Below are 8,610 nucleotides of genomic sequence, written 5' to 3' on the forward strand. Positions count from 1 at the left end.
CATAAAAAAGGTTGGAGACCGCTGTATTATATAATGCTTGATATTCTGCTGTGTCAGCTGTTGTTGGATGATCAGACTGTGGTTTGTTGTACTCTGCTGAGCGTAAAGAGTAGATTAGATGAAAGTTTATTAATCCCTCAGGTGGGTGGAAATGTAGTTTCCAGCAGCACAGCACTGACAGAAGTTGCATGTTACAGATGCAATAAAGGGGAATGAGAGTAAGGATTTAAGCATAAATATACCATATATACATATAACACATATATAAATGCAGAATATATAATATGGATAAATGGGAATACCAGTGGATTCCACATTTGAGTGAGTCGCAATGAAAAGGCACTACAGCTCAGTTGTTCCCGCCCTGTATCCCCTCGCTTTCCCCTCCAGAGAGGAGTTCAACAGTTTGATGATGTGGGACAAAGGAGTTTTTCAACCACCAACTGGTCAAACATCCTCAGGAGCTTCCTGCAGATGTTAAAAGACCTCAGCCTCTGTTGGAGGTTGAAGACTCGTAGCGGCTCTCCAAGTTCAGCAGCACACGCCTTTAGCATCCTAGGACACACCACGCGAAAAATAAAAACTCATTCTGTTGAGTGAATACTATTAGTCAACATTTTAAACATGATTAGCAAGTAATGATACTAAGACTTATGTGTTTCTTTTGTTTTACCATTTCAATCATGCTGCGGTCAGCGTCAGCATCTAACATGGAGCAAACAGCGCAGTAGTCCTCAGCGTTCCCTGAAACACAGTCATAGGTTTTAATCGAACATTATTTATTGAATAATTAAAAAATAACACTTCATGGAAAATTAGGCTCCTGAATTTTTTAGACTTTGAGAAGGGTCTTATCTGAAAGTGTTTGAAGAGCACTATTTAAATTGGAAGTGCGCACTCTAACGTGATAAGGACTTTACTGAACTTACCTCCATTTTCAAGTAAGGTGCACTGTTAAAAAAAAAACGGTAATATTCCGGCAGCCGGGGCGCCAAAATACAACCGTAAAATAACAGAAAATACCTCCCGCATAAAAATACGGTTAGTGATGTTATGTTATTTTACCTTTGACATGTAAAATCAGTCTACTTATGTACATTTAATGATATTTTAGAACGACAGTACAAAACTGTAAAATATACAATCAGAATACTTTACTCAGTGTGAACGCACTGTGTTTTCCCTCTAACAGCCCCCACATGTTCTCACTCTACTTTCCCCTCATGAATGAATTTATGCTGCACTACTTTGAATGTTCGGGGAAATCAAACGCATTTCACTCGCAGTACTCGAGCTGACTTACCTTTGTTTGAATGACGGCGTATTGACAACGTGGAGTCTAATAATTGCCAAATCTTGTACCCGATCCTTGGTGGATGTGCGCCTCCAGAGATTTATAATGGCAAAATTGGTTCGCCGTGTACGCGCTGACTCCACAGACAAGGAACAAGAATAGATCAGGCTAAGCTAAGTCAATAGCGGTTCAGGGTTTCTACTCCACAGCTGTGTTTCATACGGGTCCACACTTCCAATGCAATCTTCCTCCATAACGTCCTTTTTCTTTTGAGCTGCTTTGAAGTATGGTTCATAGCAATCTTCCTTCCAACACAGTGTGTTTGTTTTGATTCGCAACCTGCTAAAACGGTGGCGTGCTCCCACAATGCATTGCGGCGTGACCTGGGCCAGCTTCACCTGGGCCAGCTTCACCTGTTCTTGCTCGTCTTCATCACTTCACTGCTGCAGAGTTCACAGCTCTAAAACCTCACAGTCAGAGGCCAATTCTCAGAGTCTTTAAAGTGCACCCCACCTCCTCCTGCTCCTCCTAGCCCCCCATCCTGTGAGGTATCAGGTTGTGCTGCACCCTCCTTCCTCCTCATCCTCAGTCCTGTGGTCTGCTACGATGCTGACGTGGTCGCAGTGCTCAGAGGGCAGCGAGACTGGGTAGATGAAGGGGTTGAAAGGCAGGACACACACCTCTTTAAAGTGTGGCGGCAGCACGACTTCTGGGAACAGGAACTTGGAGATTTGTTTCCAGTAGACCACCAGAGTCACCACCAGAGCCACCACCGTGGCCATGACCACAAACGCCACCACGGCCGCCACCCACGGAGTTGCATCCACTGTAAGAAAACCACACAGCAGCAGGTGAGCCCATCAGCAACACCTTGAGCGATTGTGACGGCTGTCTGACGGCGGTGCCTACCGTCACCGGTGCGCTCACAGACGACGTCGCTGTACTCGCCCGGTCTGGGGTTCATGTTATAGATGATCTGGACTTGGACGCAGTATTCGCTCAGCGGGTCCAGGTCACTAAGAACCGCTCGGTCCTCCCTCGTTTCAAGGATCTTTTTTACCTGTAGGAGGCAGCAGAGAGGAGGTCAGAGGTCTTCAGTATCTGTTTTTATTCTTTGACCCAATACAGATCAAAAGTTTAAAACCAGTTTAAAATTAGCAAAAATCATATTTTGCATGCTGGAGCTTAACAAGGTTCCAAGTAGAGCTTCAACATGCAACAAGAAGAAATGTGACACAAAACAACGCTTAAACTGAAACAGGCTGTTTTACAGCTCATCAAAAGTTTAGGACCACACCTCAAAAAAGGTAAACCCAAATATGAAGTCAGTAATGAGGAGCTCCACTCTTATTGTTGATCACTTCAAAGACTCGTTGCGGCTTGCTTTATGCCAGCGTTTCCATGAGGTGAGTGGGAACATTTCTCCAAGTGGTGAAGACGGCCGCATGAAGGACATCTACTGTCTGAAGCTGTTCTCCATTTCTGTAAACTTCCCTTGCCATCCATCCCCAAAGGTTTTCAGTTGGATTTAGATCAGGGAAACACGCAGAATGGTCCAGAAGAGTGATGTTTTTCTCCTGGAAGAAGTCCTTTGTCCTGCATTGTGTACTGTAACGTTATCCTACTGAAAAACCCAGTGGTTACCACACAGACGAGGGCTCTCAGCAATGAGGGATGTTCTCTGCAACATCTGCACACAGCCATCGGCTCCTGAAGCTCCGTTGTTCCACTAAAGCAGGGGTGTCCAAACTTTTTTCACTGAGGGCCACATACATAAAAATATAGGAGGGGCGGGGCCACTTACTAGAAATTAGAAATATAACCTTAACTTTAGTGTATTAAAGTTAGAAAAATCACTTAGAAGTGGTCGAATATGTTATATTGTTGAATATAATTAAAGACAAAACTGCCTTCATCACAGCTTTCCATAAATGGATCTTTATTGATTTATTCAGAAAAAGCTTTGGTAGCTCGTTCTCACAACAGCCTCGGATTTATTCTTAGAAGATTTACAGCACAGAGAAAAAACAATAAAGATGTGACAGGTACATTTCAAGCTTGTTATTTAAGTTATTGGGCTCGAGCCCAATAACTTAAATAACAAGCTAACAGATGTGTTGCTGATCAGCAACACATCTGTTAACATCTGTTTGAAACGATTATCAACATTAACAGACTGAACTGGGCTTAATAACAGGAGTGCATGATTTTAGTAAATTATTCTGGTGATGTCACTTGATCAAGGAGCAGCTCTGCGTCAGATGAGATCAGCTGACTACATGTGCGTGCGCTGTGCACAGCGGTGTGCTCTGTGTGTTAACAAGAAAAACGCACATAAGAAAGTGGTGCGCAAAAGCAGGGTAGTGACAGAAAGATGCGCATTATTGATATTTGAAGCATGTGCACCTAACACACGGGTACTGTGGGATATATTTTTAAAGCGCTCGTGCTCTCGTCCACTCCCCGCAAAAAAAATTAGATTAGCAGCTGTGCGGCGTCTGTGGCGTCGGTGCTCTCATCGCCTGCGATGGAGTCAAAATCAAAAGCGCAGCTTTATCAGACAGGTGCAGTTTAATGTTGGCTGACGAGTCTTCAGTGCGTCGCACGACTGGATTTCTGGACACGCTGACGTTGAAGTTCTGCACTTTTTCCACATTATTTCGGTGACTTTAACGAGGCCGTGTTTTATGAGGTCTCCATCTGAAAAAGGCTCGCCATGTCTCGCGATGAGTTGGGCGACCTCATAGCTGGCTCTCGGAGCCTTTTCCTGGACCTGTTGAGCACGAAATAAATACTGTTGCTGACCCTGCAGGAGAGCTAATGTCTGCTCTGGCTCAGCACCAGATGCACAGGCCTGATGTTTGGTTTCATAATGACGTCGTACATTATCCTCTTTCATAACTGCCACAGTCTCAGTGCAGATCAAACAGACACACTTCTCCTTGAATTCCTTGATGAATTCACTCTCCCACCATGTCTGAAATTTTCTGCACTCACTTTTCTACTTTTCGCTTCTTTGGTTCTGCCATGTTTAGTAACTTGGGGTAAATTTCTTCTGTGATTGTCCTTTTTGGTGGAGCAACTGCCTTGATCAACAGCAGCTCCCCCTGGTGTTAAAAATAAGAAGTGCAATACACTCAGGCAAAAGTTGAAGTGCGGCCATATTCTATTCTATTTATAAAATTACTTGCGGGCCAATTAAAAATGGATCGCGGGCCACAGTTGGCCTGCGGGCCAGAGTTTGGACACCCCTGCACTAAAGGAAAAAGACCCCAGAGCATTATGGTGCCCCCTCCACTGTGGGGCGTAGAAAACATCTCAGGTGGGATCTACTTGTCATGGCAGTAATGTTGGAAACCATCAAGGTTACATTTGTTCTCATCAGAGAATAAAACTTTCTTCCACTTTTCAACGTCCCATGTTTGGTCCAAACGGTCAGTTCTGTTGTGTCCAAGGCGACGAGGCCTTTGAAGACGTGTTTTGTTTTTGAAGCCCTTCAGTCTCAGATGCCGTCTGGTGGTTATGGGGCTGCAGTCGCCACCAGTAACGGCCTTAATTTGGGTCGAGGATCGTCCAGTGTGTTGATGGACAGCCAAGTGGATCCTGCAGCTCAGTGCTGGAGACGTTTCTTTGGGTCTTCCACTTGACTTTTTTGTTCCATAACCCTCAGGATCATTTAAGAATTTATTTAAGATTTAAGAAATTCCAAGTGACTGTCTTACTGCGTCCCACCTCAGCAGCGATGGCGTGCTGCGAGAGACTCTGCCTATGCATTTCAACAACCCGACCACGTTCAACAAGGGAAAGTCTTTTTGCCTTTGCCATCAGAACATCATGGCAGTGACCACCTGACAGAAAATGAAATGAATCCACATTTTTGCACAGATTTGGCTTTTTAAAGGCATGTGGTCCTAAACTGGTGTAAAACAGCCTGTTTCAGTTCAAGTGTTGTTTTGTGTCACATTTCTTCTTGTTGCATGCTGAAGCTCTACTTGGAACCTTGTTAAGATACCCCTCACACTTTAAGTGCGTAGCTCTAACTACGGTGGCTGCTGTAGGACAAACATGCTTCTATGAGAGATGAAACACATGAAATTTGGACTGTACATCATAACGGTTGTGGCCGTATTCCTGCTACTGTTTGGACCGCGTCCACCTCCAAGCCTGTGGAAGGCTGTCAGTGCTGTTTCCCTCAGCTGTCACTGGTGGGCGAGACGCCGCCACCTTTATTTAATCTGAAAGAGGCTGTGAAGCTCTGTGACAGGAGGCCAGTGCAAGTCAGGGAAGCTCAGCCATGAGTTGTTGAGCTTATGCTTAAGTGTCCTTAGCAATGCTGTTTCTGCTGCTTTTAGCTGGTTTAATGAAACTTTATTGTGCATCTAACATTGTTGCACTCAGACGCTTTGTGAACAAACTCTCGTGTGATATGAGAACGTAATCAAACTGTTTATCAGAGGGAAAGTGTGATTTTAGGACACTGGAGCCTGATATTAGCTGGCATAATGTTAGCTTCTAATAATATTAGAAGCTAAAACTACAAACCGGCGTTCCCACCTCTTCCTTCGAGCTGCTCTTCCAGTAGGTGATGTTATAGGTGGCCGAGGTGTACGTCTCCCTCAGTTCTGACTGCTTGAACACTGGGTCTTTAATGCTGACTTCCAAAGATGTCCCAGTGACATGAAGAGTCACATCAGGTGGACCGATGAAGGCTGAGGGGGACAGATGTGGAGAGACGTTTTTATTGGACAAAATCAAAGCTGCAGCTTCTCTAACAGTCCACTCCATCTGCTACAGCTCTGTCATGCCAGTGTGCTTGGAGCTGGGGAGGTTCCCACCATGACGGCAGACGGTTTCACTGAGGACACAGACAGAAACACAGAAACCAGGATTTCACTCTGACTGGACTGAAGTCAGCGACGGCGAGAGCTCTGAGACGCTGAAAAGCTCGCTCACGGTTTCATTTCTGATCGTCTTCAGCTCAGCGAGGCTCTTCAGACGTCCCCTGCTGAAGCAGTCATTGCATAACTGCAGACTCCCCACACAGCTGCTGCCACAGTCTGAACCGGAGCTGAAGGGGACCATCCTGATCTCAGGAGGCTTCTCTGAAAGCCACCAAATGGTCTCATTCACCAATCCTCAACATGCCGTCAGGCGTACGTTGTATTGGTCTACCTGCAGAGAGCTCTGCTGCACGGTTTGCATATTTGCAGATGTGAGGAAGAACAAACTGACGGCTCAGGTAAGCAAATACCTGCAGTAATGATTCAGACACAGGCGGTTCAGATAACAGGTGAGCTCAGGTCCCAGGATGTGTAATGAACACTACTGATGGTGAGATGAAGCCTTGTGATGAACTGAAGCTTCCATCCAACTGGTCGACTCATGGTTCGAAGCATTGCGATGATTCATTTGCTCTACTGCGCCATCAAGTGGACAATTCAAGTGAAACAGGCTCTGTGATTATAATGATGTGACGAGTAAACCTCTAAATGGAATAAATAAATTGTTTTCATGGTTATTTATCCCGAATATTGTCTCAGGATGTCTGATACAAAAGAGAAAGTGGAAACTATGAGGACAGAGTTTTGGTATGATTGTGTAACTGTGTAATCATGCTTATGTGCATCTGGACAATGACACAAACTAGTGTGTGGCGCTTCACTTTTTAATGAACTGAAAGACAGAAATCAGATTATAGGATCTGTAGTGTTGTTTACTTATATTATGGTGCTTATCATGATATTTATTACTGTGTGCATACTTTATCAGGAGAGATGAGATTAAAAAAAATCTCTTGCTGGTCCCATCGAAGAAGAAATGCTCAAGTAGCTATGTAGCACGTACGTAATCCAATTCCACAACACAGTGATGGTGGAAATCAGCTGTGTTTTGCTGCCCATTTTATTTCGAATCTGGCGCAAACCGGCGAGCCAGTTCCTGAATCAGTCACGTGGTACGGACTGCCCGCGAGGCCTCGAACGTCACTGCATACGTAATCAAAGCAAGCCTCGATACGCGCTTACCAAAACTCCCCCGACATTACCGACACACAGGACACATCACTAGTGAACACCTGCACACTTTCTGTGACTGCTTGGCTGATTCTGGTTCATTTACTGCAGCGATGAGAGCCTCACACATGGACGCACGATTCACAGTCACATATTTGAAGCTGGAGATCTTTATCTCTGCTGAGCGCAGCTCTCGGCTGTTGCACCGATACAGTGCGAAGGCTGTGAGCTCACACGCTGCTGCAGCATGTGCACGTCACACTTCCTGGAAAGCCGAGTACTTACCCTCCTCATAGGGGCAGAACGTCTTCTGCGCCCACTCCGAGTGCCGCCCGTCCACGGTGGCTCGCACCCGGAGCATGAAGTTGCCGATGAATAACAGCTTGAACCGTGTGAGGTCACATGACCGGTGTGACGTCTGGTTGCACGCTGTGATCCAGTTTGGAGTCTTCCTCTTCAGCTGGTGCTTCCTGAGGAGACATGAACATGAGAACACATTAAACCCTTCTGCTCTTTCTTTGTGTTCTGTCTTCGCTCCTCCCCGAATACTCGGCGGGTCTGGAGGGAGAGCTTTCATTCAAATAAAGTCAAATTACAACAGCAACACACCAGCCATGTTTCAGTAAACGTGTCTGTTTCATAGGTCGGGGCTGGGAGGTTAACGCCTGTGGAAGCAGGATGATGGGGACGAGGGAGGAAGACTACGAAGAGGAAGGCTGCTCCACGGCTCTCTGAGGCATGGAGCACACTCTGACTTACACTTAAACTCGTATTAAAATACCAGCGAGGAGTTAAAAGGTCTTTATGTGATCACATGATGGCAGGCCAGGTGGTTAATAAACGTCTCAAATGACTTCCAGTGAAACCAGAGAGGAGAAACACGAGCCGGGACACGAGCTGTAATAATAATAATACATTTTATTTAAAAGCGCCGTTCAAGACACACAAGAACACTTAAGAATACAATAAAATGACAAAATGAAGAGTGACTACCCCATAGACAAAAAGAGAAGAAGAAACAAAACACAAAGACAAAAACAGAAGGGAAGACTGACAGCGCACTTTGTTAGTGTAAGCAGCACAGTAGAAAGGTATGGAAAAGAAACAAGCAAAAACAAACAAATAAAAATAGTAGCAAACACACCCCAGAAAAAAAGAAAGAGGAAGAAAAAAGGAGAAAACGTCAGTCCCCCAAATATTGTTCTTTTAATATGTTGTCATTACTAAATGTGGCTCATTGCTTACATATATTTATAAAAAGCAAATGTAGGAGCTGTGATAACTGTGTCTGATAGAATGAAGAGT

At 44.9% G+C, this 8,610-nt stretch overlaps 1 protein-coding gene across 1 annotated transcript in view; it reads right to left on the reverse strand.

Moving 5' to 3' along the window:
• Positions 1-445: 445 nt before the first annotated feature.
• Positions 446-8,610, reverse strand: part of LOC102210697 (interleukin-10 receptor subunit beta-like) — a 15,021-nt gene continuing 6,856 nt past the window's right edge. The window contains exons 2-7 of the mRNA XM_005750332.2: positions 7,591-7,775; positions 5,849-6,003; positions 2,204-2,354; positions 1,304-2,120; positions 674-744; positions 446-555 (exon numbers count right to left, since the gene is read on the reverse strand). Coding sequence (XP_005750389.1) covers positions 1,846-2,120; positions 2,204-2,354; positions 5,849-6,003; positions 7,591-7,666 — 657 coding nt within the window. The 5' untranslated portion in view covers positions 7,667-7,775 and the 3' untranslated portion in view covers positions 446-555; positions 674-744; positions 1,304-1,845. The remainder of the gene's footprint in view (positions 556-673; positions 745-1,303; positions 2,121-2,203; positions 2,355-5,848; positions 6,004-7,590; positions 7,776-8,610) is intronic.

This window comes from Pundamilia nyererei, unplaced genomic scaffold, assembly GCF_000239375.1.
Source record: "Pundamilia nyererei isolate P.nyererei 1_Seehausen unplaced genomic scaffold, PunNye1.0 scaffold00269, whole genome shotgun sequence".
Taxonomy (NCBI): domain Eukaryota; kingdom Metazoa; phylum Chordata; class Actinopteri; order Cichliformes; family Cichlidae; genus Pundamilia; species Pundamilia nyererei.